The sequence below is a fragment of the Panthera leo genome, chromosome C1 (assembly GCF_018350215.1).
Source record: "Panthera leo isolate Ple1 chromosome C1, P.leo_Ple1_pat1.1, whole genome shotgun sequence".
NCBI lineage: Eukaryota > Metazoa > Chordata > Mammalia > Carnivora > Felidae > Panthera > Panthera leo.
In genome coordinates this window covers 189,758,972-189,773,855 of record NC_056686.1, presented here as the reverse complement: position 1 = coordinate 189,773,855, position 14,884 = coordinate 189,758,972, and the positions used below count along the sequence as shown (strand labels likewise).

The 14,884-nt window shown below is 38.4% G+C and overlaps 1 protein-coding gene across 1 annotated transcript in view; it reads right to left on the bottom strand.

Moving 5' to 3' along the window:
- PARD3B (par-3 family cell polarity regulator beta) overlaps positions 1-14,884 on the bottom strand; it is a 1,004,169-nt gene that overhangs the window by 434,654 nt on the left and 554,631 nt on the right. Inside the window, exons 9-10 of the mRNA XM_042949849.1 lie at positions 13,196-13,335; positions 11,747-11,875 (exon numbers count right to left, since the gene is read on the bottom strand). Coding sequence (XP_042805783.1) covers positions 11,747-11,875; positions 13,196-13,335 — 269 coding nt within the window. The remainder of the gene's footprint in view (positions 1-11,746; positions 11,876-13,195; positions 13,336-14,884) is intronic.

The following is a 14,884-nucleotide window of genomic DNA, read 5'->3' as shown; positions in this document are numbered from 1 at the left end:
TTCTTTCTAGCCAAGCATGGATTCTAACCACCCAACCTCCGAATCCTAATGGGCTTTGTGACTTGCTTTGACAAAGAGGATGAAGCACAAGTGATACTCTGCAAGCTGCAAGGCTAGTCATAGCTCCTGCATCTTTGTTTTTACTGTCCCAAGAATGCCATGTAAGTAAGCTGGACTAGCTTTCTGGAGGATGAGAAGACATTAACTAGAACTAAGGTGCCCCACCCAACAGCCAGAACCAATGGACAGCCATGTAGAGACCATCTTGAATCTTCCCACCTAGAAGATGCTCCAGTTGAATCCAAGCTGCAGGAATAAATCCCAACGCAGCACTTATAAGCAGAGAACTTACAAACACAGATTTTTTAAAGGAGGGCATGAAATAGATCTGAAATCTGATAGATTTCTATATTATCCCTAGCAACAGTCTTGTAATAGACATGCAAATTTTGCTCACAGGATAGCATAAGTAGCCAACAATATTATCACTATAGGCAAAATGTTCCTTTCCTCTACTTCTTCCTTTTCTTCAGTTTTCCTTCCTGCTATTGGCTCATGTTCCTTCATATCCCTGGCCTTTCTACTATCCTTGTTTCTTTGAATCAATCCCTGGCCCAAACAGAATCCCATCTCATAAATGAATTTTTTAAATAATTTTAAAGTCCTTCTTGGTTTCTTCCTTTTATATAACGTCTGGTTCACGATTAACCTCTTGGCTTATTGCTTAAATTTGCACAACCAAAGAAAAAAAATGTGTGCAACTATTTTCCCCCCACTAGCCTGCCCCAGAGATGAAAGGCAGTATGCCATATTCTTGTTTCTTTAATGACACTCAGCATTGTCTATAAGTTCTTGGAGTTCAGGGATCGCATCTTAGCATATTTTAAAATACCCAGTGTGACACAGCACCGATACACGTTTAATAAATATTTGATCAGCTAAACTAGGAATAGTAGGTGTTCAGTATTTGTTGAACAACTGAGTCCTTTTATCATCAATATGGACCCAGAAATGGAGGGAAACACGTCTGAGAAGACAATTCTTCTGAACACGGATCTCTTTATGAGTATCATAGAAGAGAAACATTTGGCCTCAGGGAGATGGAGTGCCAGCAAGTAATGGGTAAGATATTTTGGTTGGGTGTTTTTGTGTTTTGCCATTTTTAGTTTTTATGCTTGTTTGTTTCTGTGTGTTTTTCCCCTCCAGTGGGAAGTCAAGGGTCTATGGATGAAATATGTAGCTTCTGGGAAGGAGAGGAGGGAGAAGGTGAGCCCTTTCAAGTTAAGCTGAAAGTCTGTAACTTCCCTGCAGGGTGCTAAAGCCAACAGTTCCATAAACCAGAAGCCAGAGACTCCAATATATATGCAATAACGACTATCAAGGGGAGGCTTTATTGCTTTTGGGGATATTTTTCTCCATTCTACTAGTATTACTTCCATCTTCATCACCACCTGGCATTTAAATGTAGAAATGTAACACAGAAATAGATACATCCTGTAATAGGGGCACCTGGGTGGCTCAGTTGGTTAAGCATCTGACTCTTGGTTTCAGCTCAAGTCATGATCTTGTGGTTCTTGAGTTCAAGTCCTGCATCGAGTACTGTGTTGGCAATGTAGAGACTGCTTGGGATTCTCTCTCTCTCCTCTCTCTCTCCCCTTGCCCGCCAGTCTCTCTCTCTGTCTCTAAAAATAAATAAATAAACTTAAAAAAATTAAATATATTCTGTAATAGAGAGATACCACATTGAGTGTTATTTGCTTCCAAAAGGCAGCATGATAGGTCAGAAGAAAGAAGAGAGGAAGGAAAAGGAGAGAATGAGGAAATGTAAAAAAATTACAACATTTCCAGCTGTTAAACAATCCTTCCGCGGTTCTAAGTCTCTAAGAAATGTAAAGAATTAATTACGGAAAGACTAGGTGATAAAAGTCCTTCATATAACTCAATAAGTGTCCAGGAAACATAATTGAACTCGTTTATAATTGAATATCCTGTCATCGGGGCAGATTTAAAGAAGGGTAAACTTAAAGAGACATAACAATATTAAATGTCCTTTTGTCTTTTTAATGTTTGTGATTAAACATTCTTTTTAGAGACAGCATTGGGGCTGTTGTGGGGCTTCATTTAGGCAGCAACAGGAGCCTAACAGTATGTGATTTGTACTTAGGCATCTTAATTTAAATAATTATAATATCTTAAAGAAAAAATGCATCTTAACTTCTTCAACGTTTTATTATATCTGACAAGTTCAGTAAAAGGGCACCTATCTATTCGTGCATTATGCGTCATATGTTCTGCACACTCATTAAAAATAATGAGAACATATTTAAAAGTCATCGCCCAGAGAATCTTTGGGGACGGGGCATGGGAAGAGGTAAGTGGCAACAGATTGTGATTTAAGTGTCTATCTCTGTTTTATCAGCCCCCTTAGGAAGGGGGGAGGGGAGAAGTAGCAATCTTAAGCTGATATTCTTTCTTTAATGATAAAGATCACACATTTTCCTGAAAAACAGGCAGATGAAAACACGTTCAAACCTCCGAATACACTTTCAAAACGAAATGGACTATAGTGGCGGTTTCACATGTTCGGTATTTACTTTGATAACAGCTGGAAAAGTTAACCACGATCAATTAAGGCTGTACTTTCTTTTCCTTAATCTTTAAATATCCTTTACAAAATGAATGCATTTCCTTATCTTACACCAAATGTACCTTAACAAACGTACTGATCACAGGCATAGAGGTAATTAAGCAAATCAAGGTCATCCCCCGAGTTTTGTAACCACCTTCTTATCCAGCTGCTCCATATCAACAGCTGGCATGAATTATTGGAAACATTTGGCTAACTGGATAATAAGAAGGATATAATCTGTGGCTGGTTACAATATTAATGCTTCTGAGCTGTTTAAACATTTGTGTTTAGAAAACTCTTCTTTTTTTTCTAAACTCCAGAAGCCTAATCATGGCCACAGTGGTCACTCATAAGACATATGTTTTGTGCCATGAGAGTATAGCCGAATCTCATGGCTCTTCATCCTTAACACTGCAGGAGAATGCAATTAGGCCCCAGTCTTTCGAAGTGTCACGAGCCTCTTTTCAGCATAGGACACTTCTTCTTTCACTACCTTCCAATCTCCAACAAAACCAGTCTTGTGATAAAAGTCATTAAATGTTTTCATTCTGACACGTGGAAGCCATACAACCGGGCAAAATGGCCGCACCGCCTCCATGCGTTCTAGTAATGCTGAAACAGAGCTTTTATCATCATCGGTTTTATCAAGACTAGATTTTGCTGACAAGGGTTCAGTAAAATTCTTTCAGGTATAAGTACTTCCCAGGGAGTAGCGACTGACTACAATTCCCTCAGCCTTGTGGGCTACTGAACGCATTAAAAAAATTGGCAAACATTAAGGACCTAATCACTTCGTACACAGCATTAACTGACAGAAGGTGTGATGCACAGTTCAATGAGGTAGAAATCTTAAAAGTTCTGACTTTGACAAACAGTGTAAACTTTGGTAGGGGCAATGTCTCTGTGCCTCATTTTCCCCATTTTTAAGATAGATTGGAACAGCTAAACATGGTTGCTTTGTGACAGTAAATGAGGATCACTTTCTTAAGTGCTCTGAAATCTTTGCCATGAGTTCAAGCATAGCAGGATGGGGGATGGTAGAATATGGTCCATGTAAGGAGCCAATGGAGCATACCTTACCCTATTAGCATCCATCCTGGAGACAGAGAGAAGGGACAGAGGTGTAACTGCAAACAAAGACCAATAACCCAATCTTCTAAACTGCCCTAGAAGTACCTCTCTTTGGTATGTGTCTAAATCTACAAGTTACAAGGTGGCACGTAACAAATTTTGAGCACAATCAAATTGAGTGTGGAAATTCAAAAGCACAATCGAGTTGGGCCTGAAAAAGTCAAGTACAATTGAGTTTGCCTAAATGAATCAGGTGTAATTGAGTTGAGTAACTGGATTGTGCTCAGCACTGGCCTTTTGCCAAAATGAGGGGCACATGACCAAACAGACACAACTCAATTGGTCTCAAAATTTTCACAGAATTATTTTTCTTAGAGCAAAAAAATTGTTTGCAGAATGGAAACATAAAGTTGAAAATTTGGTCATGACAGCTAGTCAGTTATAGCTATTAAGTTATCCTATAGGCCTTTATGTTCCTTATAACAAAACCACTGTTCCAATGATTCTCAAACTTGAGTAAGCATCAGCACTATCTGGAGGGCTTGTTAAAATAAATCTTTATTTTATTTTTTTAAAATTTTTTAAATTTTAAGTAGGCTCCACACCCAATGTGGGGCTTGAACTCACAACCCTGAGATCAAGAGTCACACGCTCTATCAACTGGGCCAGTCAAGCACCCCTAAACTATACCTTTAGCTCTAACCCTAGTGTTTCTGATTCCTCGGGTCTGAAAGGCATCTGAGAATTTGCGCATGTAAGAAATTCCGAGGTAATGCTATCCTGCTGATCTGAGACCACACTTTGAGAGCCACTTCAACTGAGCTGAAACACTTAAAAAATATTTTTAAATACTTTCAATATTTAAAAAATATCTAATATTTTAAATATTAAGCAATAATACTTATTGTTTGTGTATGTCTTTATAAGTAAACTGTACTAGATTATGCAAATGTATTCATGATCATTTAAACTATCTAAATTGTCATTTATATTCTATCAATACTATCCCTATACTTGCTGTCTTGGTGCAGCTGTAACTAGATATTGCTAGTGACCTGAAATTTAAGGAAATCGTTGCATATTATTTTTATTTGGTCTAAAATAATTGTATCAGGAAGATAATGCATTAGAGACAGATTAGACAGACATAGAGTAGGAGCCACAGCACCTTTAGCAATACCTTTTCCAACCTTCTATACCATCTGCTTTAATAATGTGTAGCTTTCATTTATTCAATCAACAAATATTTACTGAGCATATAGTGTGCACTAGGCACAGGAAATAACAGGAGACAATGTGATTTGACACTCACCACATATTAGCATGTATTCTCAGCTAATTCTCACAACAACCCTATAAGGTAGGTGTTGTTATTATCCTCATTTGACAAATGAGGAAATTGAGGCACAGAGACGTTGAGTAAGATTGCAAAGCAGGGATTCACATTCTATGTGCCCTATTCTAAACACTTTACACATTTAATGCTAACAGTCTCTCAGGTAGGCATTACTCTGATCCCAGCATTAGGGATGAGGAATGGGGGCTCAGGGAAATAATTTAATCAAGACCATTCAGCCAAGTGAGGATTCAACCCCACCAACTGATCCCAGATCCCAGACTCCAAACGATTACATTAAAGCCAAATACAAAGAGCTCTTAGTAGGTACCCTACAGTCTTTTCACCCCTTCCAATTTATTCCAAACAACACAATTTCTCATGTTAGACCTTGCTCAGTAACTGTCAAGTTGGGCTGCCTACTATCTCCTTGATGTATTTTATGTTTTCTAATCTCAGAGTATTTGAAAGTGCTGTTTTCTTTGCCCTGTAAGCCCTGCATTTGAAATCCTACTCAATTAAGACCTTTCTCAAATACTGTACTATTCTTAAAGGGTTTTCTCAGCCCCCCAACTTTAATCCCATAACACTTAATTGCATAATTTCATCAACTCATAACTCTTTTTTTCTTTAGAGGTAGAAGCTCCTTGAGGACATGAATGCATCTTATTAATCTCTGGAGTTCACGTTGCAGAAACATGACTAGGATTAACTGAATACTGACTGAATGGAATTGCAATAAGGAGGGGAAAAAATTATTGAAGAGAGAGCAGAAACGGAGACTCTATTTCAGCAAGGACTCCATCTTAAGTCTCGAGAACTGTGTTATCTGGAGAACCCATAAAATATAGCTGTGTTTTGTTTTCTGCATAATTATCTAAATTCCAAAACATAACTCCTGCACTTTGGTTTAGGAGACAAATCATTCTGAAATCATCCTTCAATTTCTGCTACTTATCCACAAATAGCTGCTATAATATTCATTCTTCCTTAAGTACCTTGGTTAATTAAGCATGGAATCATTTGAATCTAATAGCCAAAGGGAATAAAATAATATATCAGTTAAATGAGGTTCATCTAAGATTTCAAACGAAAATTCTGGCATGATTTATGATATTAAATAATTTGGCATTTGAAGGTATGAAGTTTTCACTTCGTAAGAAGATAAAAAACAGTCAAGGAGTCGGAGCCCCATGTCATTTGCAAAGGTAGTCGCAGGGATGAGTAAATATGGTAGTGTAGGAATACACTGAGCTCAGCAGCTATTAGGGGAGTGGCCACACACATGTGTATCTTTTTTTTTTTCCTCAGCAAAAGCAATATTCCTAAGTGAAGGTCAAATCCACATGACCAACATTGCTAACTTTTGAATCTCGATCATGCCAGGCAGGAGGAACTTGCTTGCTTGAAATAGAGTTCATTCCACTTGCAGAAGCCAGCATTTAATAGCAGGCAAGCTTGGCAGGTAGAAATTATAAATACATTTGAAATTTTCTCAGCTCGTTTTACCCACCAGGGGTTGCTGTGATTTTCAGGATAATTTAAAGATAAGGCAGCAGGTCAGAACATGAAACATTAAAGAGGTTAACAAAGAAATGGCACAATGTTTTTTTTTTCCTCCCCGATAAAGGAAAGAAGACACACACATGCGTGTGTGTGTCTATGCACTTACGTGACAAACAACAAACACTCTCTCTCCTTCTCTCTCTGTCTCTCTGAAACTCTCGAAACTACAGGCAACAAATCAATAGAAAAACCTTCCATTTGTCATGATCTTTCCTAAACGGACACTTTGCATAAGAAAACAAGAATTTTGGTTATCAGGGATAGAAAAGAACTGGCAGAGCATGTCTGTTTCAGAACACAGCCAACAAAGCCCTCTTTCCGTAGCGCAGTTTTATTTCACTGCAGAGAGCGCAGTTTCACCTTCGGATTCTATTACCAACGCTAATCTCAAAGTCCCTTTTGCAAAAACGTTCCTTATGTGAACACCTCTTTAATAAACTCTCACCCAGTCAGGGGGTGAAGACATCAAAGGCTCTTCGAGCCTGGGATTCTGGAAGGATTACCTTTGAAACACACAGTTCTTTTGGTAAAGATACTAGAAAGAGCTAGATAGTTGTGAGGCTAGTACATGAATTCCTCTCACCTGATTTTGAACCCAGCCTGCCACTGATGGCATGAAGGTTGGCTACATGTGCTTCTAAATTTGTGATCCCAACCAGTTGTCCTGCCTTCAGGAGGAAGGACATGGACCCGCAAATGAAAGAATTCAGCACAGTTCTCATGTGGCAGGTCAGGAGAAATGGCCAGGAAGTGGGCGCTCAGGCCTCTGGAATGACAGAGGGTCACATCCGAGAGACCGTCCTATCTTGGGACTTCCTGTGTAACTGCTGACCACATGCTCCCTTGGCTGTAAGTGTTAAGACTTTACAAGAAGCTAAGATAACAAGGAAATAAGGAAGATTTAACTGTCAGAAAACAGGCAGAGCAGTGCTGTTAAAGGGGTTGAGAGCTCATGAAACAGCAAGGCTTAAGAAAAGGAACAGGACGGTTTCTCAGAGCAGGAAAACAATAAACATGGTTTGTTTTCTTCAAAGGAGATAGAAGAAGACAAAAGCAGGAAGTACTGTCCTTCCCTCATCCTGCCAGATTTTCAATGGAGAGTCAAGTGTGTGCATCAATCATGATAAGGGAGGAGAGACCAAAGTGATAACACCTTCAGTTTTTTGAAAGAAAAACACAAAAACGCATCACATAGCACACTGTTCTTCGGTTTGCTCTTTCAAAGAGTGCAGTGTGTGTCACACTAGGAAGCAGCTCACGTTGAAATAGTACCGTGCACGCCACACATGACCTCTCTTTAAACTTCCCGTAGGATTCTTGCTACTTAGCACCCAAGGAAGGCATGTGGGCCGGACAAAGAGTACTATTCCATATTTCTCCAGAACGAAGATTCTGGGTCCACACTACTTCGGTGCTTATAATCCTCAAGAATGCGGTGCTTTGCTGTGGCTACAAAGCATATTCCAAATATTTAGATAATCACAAGTCAAATAGTTTTTAAAGCGTCTAGACTGTTTGCCAGAGAATTCTAGGAGAATGAATACTAACCACAGGCCCGCCAAATTTGGTATAACACTAAAAAAAAAAAACAAAAAAAAACAACAAAAAACCAAAAAACAAAAAGAACAAATAATTTATTTGTACTCATAATCTCACAGTTGCACAATTGATGTAATATGCTCCCTGGTGGGCTTGGCCTATGATGTCACTTTTGGGGACGGAAATCAAATTTCACTAAATTCTATTAAATGAGAGTGAACTAATATATACAAGCTGCCTGACTTACCGATTCAGTTTCAAACAAAAAAAAATTTTTTTTTTTGGTAATTCAGTATTTTGGATACCAGTATGTATTTTCAAACAATAATAAAAAAATCTCTGTTCAAAACAGTGGTTAGTCCCAGGCAAGCCTGAATAAATCTCTTTTACCCATAATGTATCTAAAATATAGTATTACATTTTTATTGTATTTGATTCTACAGAGGTGGCAAGGTGCTAGAATAATTGCAGCTGACCTATATTGAGAACTTACAATTGGCCGGAAACTATGCCAAGAGCTTTGCATGGATGATCTCTTCTAATTTTCACAACAATCTTATGGTATAGATGAGGAAACTGAGCCTTAAGAATCATTTTGTGAGCTGCTCTAAACCACAAAGAAACATTGTATGATGGTGAGCTTGCAGAGTTGAACTCCAGAGACAATACTAAGCCTTAAGAAACCCAGGCCTCTAGTTCCCCTTAACAATAAGGGACCATCAATAGGTTACTTAACCAAACTGGAACTGTGTTTCTTCATGTACAAAGTTAGAGTCAGACATACAGATTCTTTGGGCTCCCTTTACTCTGAAAATTCTATTGTTACATTTATTAACTTCCAGATGTAGTTGTGTTTGACTGAGAATACATTCAGAGTTTCAAACTGGGGTAAGGTCAGCATCCCTCTCCCCCTTACCTGGGGCAGGCAGAAAGCTTCTAGGAAGAAGAAATTAGCTGTGGAATTAGGAATTCTAGGAGACATAGATAGGAAAGGGGTATAAGAAACTATTAGAGGAGAAACTAGGGTCTCATGAGAGTTTGAGTTCTTAGAGGGAGCTCTGTTATTAGGTTCCTTTGCTGGCTGGAATGTTTCTCTTTCTATGCAGGGTTTTACTCATTCCAGGACCATAGTTGAGGAGAATACCCAGTCAAAACTTCTTTCGTTTTTCTTATCCCTGAAACAAGTACATAGTCCCAGCAAAGCTTCCTAAAAGTTTTATCTCAAGCAACCAAAGAATTGGACAAGAAGTGAAAGGGCTTCCTGTTATATATACACGCTGCCTCTTTCTAATTATTTCTTCTCACTGTGGCTCTTGGAGAGAAAGACAAAAAAAAAAAAAAAGACCAAAAAGACCAAAGTCTTTACGTAAGTAAGGGATTGAAAGAAAAATCCATCTGCATTTTAGAAAAAAAAAATATTCGGACTCCAAGTTTCTGCAGCATTTCTTTTTAGGAAGAATAAGAAGCTTCAGGGAGGAAGTGAGACTGAAATTCATGATTCTGCCTTCCAAAATGGCTGGGAATGGAGGAGTCAAGTGGAGGAAAAGAGGTGGGGAATATAGTCTTTATGGCTTATACCACCTAATCTTCTTCCCTTCCCTGTTTTACTGCAGATCTACCTAGAGCATTCAATAGGGCAAGGGGAAAAATAGACAAGATGATGTGAAAGAGAAGGAAGGACCAGAAATGTGGAGAGAAGGGGGTCCTTTGGTCAGTACTAAGGAGCATTAATATATGAGAGAGGCGATTCAGGAAGGCTGTATATTCAAACATGAATATAAACATAGATAACAGAATATCAGGCTTAGAGTAGATATCGTAGAGCTTATCTAGTCTTACCATGTTACCAATGGGAGAATTTTTTCTAGAGCATCTCTGACAAATGGTAAGGCAGTCTCTGTTTCAATATTCTAAGTTGCCTATTTTCTTCTTGGACAGCTCCAACAGTTAGAAACTACTGTAACTTGTAATATTATCACTTCCAAATATTTGTTTTGGTACCAGCTCAAGGAGGGGCGGGAAATTAGTCTTAACTATTTTTGCATCCCCAGAACCTCCAACTTAGTGCAGAGCATGTACTTAGTAAATTGATCATCTAATTAATACGTAAGTATATTAATGGATATAAACTACCTGGAGAAACATATTAATCCATACAATTAACTCTTTACCTATTTTATAGCAATCAAAATATGCCCTAAATTTTCCTTTTTGCAGGCTAACTATAGTCAGTTTTCTCAACTAACCCTCACTGGTTCTGATGATGTAACTCTGGGAACCTATCATATTACTTATATGTACCTTTGTCATTTCTTATATAGATTCAAAAGAAATTAAAAAAAGAAGGGGTAATTAAAAGTGCTTTTATCACATCTATTCCTTTTTATTATTAGTCATAAAAGTCCTTTGAATTTTCTATAGTCTTCTTAAATACATACATCAATAATAAAATAATACGTGTTCACTATTTTAAAAATGAGAAAATTAAAATCTCTCATAATCCCAACATTCTGGGTGCATTTCCTGCCATTTGGGGGGGGGGTTCTTTTGAAGATATTTTAATGTGATTTGATCATGCTATGGATATCATTAAAAAAATTTTTTTTTAATGTTTATTTATTTTTGAGAGAGGCAGAACATGAGCAGGGGAGGGGCAGAGAGAGAGGGAGACACAGAATGCGAAGCAGGGTCCAGGCTCTGAGCTGTCAGCACAGAGCCCGACATGGGGCTCGAACTCACATATTGTGAGATCGTAAGCTGAGCCAAAGTCAGATGCTTAACCGACTGAGCCACCCAGGCACCCCAATTTTTTTTAATGACTATATATATCATCTTATACCTACTTTTTAACTTAATGCACTATGAGCATTTTCTCATGTTATTATCAGCTCTCCACAGAGACCATTTTAAGTATTATATTTCACTGAAGAGCTACCTAGTTATTTATCTAACTAATACCTCTGGTTGTACAGCACCCAATATATCACTACAATAAACAGGGCTTTAGAAAACAAATCCATGTACATGAATTTTTTCCACATCTTTCTTTGATGATCAGTTTAGGACAGATTACTAGAAGTGCAGTCAGTAGGTCAAAGGATATACATTTTTAACAAGACTTTTGAAATTCTCTTCCTCAGGATACATTTCCCAGCCCTCAAGACTAGATTCCCTTGTACCTGTTACTACAGGACCTTGCAATTCTTTTTCATAACCATCATCATTTTGAATACTTGGTTATATTTCTTTCCTTTTAGACTGCAAACTGCATTAAGGTAGGGCATGACCATTTTTGCTGACTGCGTTTTGCATAAAGCAAACATAGAGCACACAAAGGGTATTTTATTTAGTTGAATAATGTTAAATTGCTTCCTTAAAAGGGTGTTTGAATTGGTACCCCGGAAGCACTGTTGGCATTTATCCAACTCACTGCATTAACATCATAAAGCTATGATACCCCCAAATGGGACAAAATACTTAGTGTGATTCAATTTTTGTTACAGATGAAACCTGTGACTTAGAACTCATCTCTCAGCTATTATGAATTCACTGGGTATAGTAAACTCTGCACCGAAGATTCAGTGAGACTGTGACCTGAACATTACCAGCTCTCGGGGAAGAAAAGTTCCTTCTTGACGGGCGATGACCAGCGATGCTGTTTCTCCCTGCTTGGTGCTCCTCAGCATGGCCACGAGCTCTTCTTGAGTTCGTCCAGTGACATCTCTGCCATTTACCTAATGGATGCCATCATATGAACAGATCACAACACTTTTCATCTCCTTCTACCCTAGATGGTTTCCACAGGTAAGTAGCAAATGGGCTCCTACAATTAATAAAGCTTGGAACAGATGAAACTGAACACATGAGCCCAAACCAACTATGCTCAAAGTACCAGTACCGCACTGACCATCATGACTGAGGTGCTAGATCCCTTTGTTTTTATATATTTAAACATTTTTTAAAGTTTTATTTATTTTTGAGAGAGGCAGAGAGACAGAGCGTGAGTGGGAAAGGGGAAGAGAGAGAGGAAGACACACAATCTGAAGCCGTCTCCAGGCTCTGAGCTGTCAGCACAGAGCCTGACATGGGACTCAAACTCACAAACAGTGAGATCATGACCTGAGCCAAAGTCAGATGCTTAACTGACTGAGCCACCCAGGCGTCCCAGTGCTAGATCCCTTTAGATAGTCAGTAATTAATAGTTTCTCATAGGATATTACATTCTTAGGAAGGGAAAATCAAAGTGAGAGTGGAGAATGATTCCTACAATGGGAAAGAAGTGGATTTCAGATGCTTAACTGGCACCATTTTCTGCCTAACGCTAAAAAGCAAACAATAGACCACAATCACACAGCAAATTTCTTTGGAAGTAAAAGTCTTTTGTTACAATTAGTGTTCTCCATCTTTGAAAATTATAGTCTCCAGGTCATCATAGATTATTGGAAATTATAATTTGGAGCTGTATTAATTACTTGGTGCATCTTCTTTCATAACTAGAACTATATATAGTGTTGCTTCTATGCCATGAGAATGTTAAATAAAACCGGCCAGTTTCAACGAGGATGATTTCTTGAAAGGTAAGTTAACAATATATATTTCGCTAAGAAGATGATGCTATCACACAAAAATACATGGGAGGGGGGAATTCTCTTGCTTTGGGGGTGTTTCAAGTACATCTTTATAAGCCTAGATCAACCTGAGGCAGGCTGGCCTACGCCTGTGGGAAGTTTAAAGAAACTGTTACCAGAATATGGCTATAACTCTGAGACTTCTTAGCCATAATTGCATATATGATGAATTCCTGGATGATTCAAATTCCCAGGAACCCTAAGAGGTAGATATGAGAAGGAGGAAATAGGGAAGAGTTCTCAGTGTTACTTGTCCTTACATAACTGACTCTATGGGGGCTTAAAGTCAGTTTTTTTTAACATAATTAAAGTCCTTATCTTGTCTACAAGTGATAATTTTCAATTTTTATATTCAAAATATAAATATTAATGTATTTATGTAAACACCCAGGATACTTTACTGAAGATATTAGTTCTAATTCTTACCTCCAAAATTCTGTCCCCTGATTGCAGGCGGCCATCTTTTATTGCTGCTCCCTTTGGTAAAATGTTTTTTACAAAAATGGGACCAGGCCCATGTATGGAAGAGTCTCTGGTAACAACAGTGAAACCCAGTCCTTCAGGGCCTAGTGTGTAAGACCAGGAAAATGCACGGTCACCTTAAGTAGAAACCTTAACAGCAAAATCTACCTAATTTAGACTAATGTCAAGTAAGTAAATATTTACATTCCAGGAAATATTTTAAACACACTTCAGTTGTTCTGGCTGCAAATACAGATTATAGTTCCTGACAGGCCATGATGGTTTCAAAGTGAATTTAGGGCCCAATGCAGATGTGTAACACTTTCGTTTATTGAGGTACCAGAAGAAATACCACATGTTATCCATAAACCCAGGAGATTGATTTCTCAGTAAACCATAAGAAGCCAAAGGCCATCTGACATGAGTTTCGTCAGGCACTCACTCAGCTAGCCTCCCTGCAGCTCCCTGCACCTGGGTCTCGATTCCTTGCATGCTGCGTCCCATTGTCCCCTCCCTCACTCTTGCATCTCCAATCTCTCTCTTCCAGTATGCGGTTTTCACTTTATCTGAAGGTATGCTCAAATATCTGTACCCTAAAGAATGCTTACTTCAATCTTACTTCTTCTTCAGCCTTCCGTCACCAATGACCTACCCATGACCACATCCACTAATTTTTCCTATTCTGATCTGTCCCTTTCTCTAGCTTTGACACTTCTCCTCAGTTGTTTTCTTGAAATTAATGCCCCCCTCTGTGGTTTTCATACCTTTATTTTCTGATTATTTTCCTACCTCTCTGATCACATTATGTCTGTCACTCTCTCTTACCCACGGTTTTCCCACATGAACATAGATGTTTCCCAAGGCTCTTACCTGGTACAATTTGTTTTCTAGATTCTCTGCCTTGGCCAGCTCCTGCTCCAATTACCGTCTCCCTATAGATGACACCTAAATCTCTCTGGCCCTAATTTCTCTGGTGTCAGCTTCTTACATATGACCATGCACATATTTCCACCAGCATTTCAAACTTCACTATGACCTCCCTTCTCTAATTCAGATCCTGGGCTTTTCACATATACTCATCTTCTACAAACTCTAATTTCTAGTAATGGCATCACCATTGAACAAGCCACCTGCAATTCTCTCTCTCTCCCTTCTCCTACATCCAGTCACCAGACAAGGCATGCATGTTATATTTAGACAGATGCAATGTATCCTTTATTGATACTTCATTGTTTGATCTCATCTTCGGCATATTATTCTGCTGTCAGATTAATCTTCCCAAAGTACAGCTGTGATGTCATAGTCTTTATTTTTGCATTTAAGGCTTTCTGATGGAGTCTTAAGTTATGTTCTGTGTCTGATTTATCTGTCCTCTGTTATTTCCTGTGCCTAGTGCACAAAGCACTCAATCCCATGTCTTAGACATAGCTGGATAATTTGTACAAAAAAACAAAACAAAACAAAACAATGCATTTATATAAAAAGCCTAATTGCTAAGCACACTAGAGAATTTGTACTTCCTAGTCCATACAGTTTCTTCTCAGTACAGAATTCTTAAGGGGGGACAAAATTCTGACCAGAGGATCTCTCAGAATAACCACCATATCCTAATTAAAGGCATATGTTATTTTCTTCTGATATACGTTAATGAGT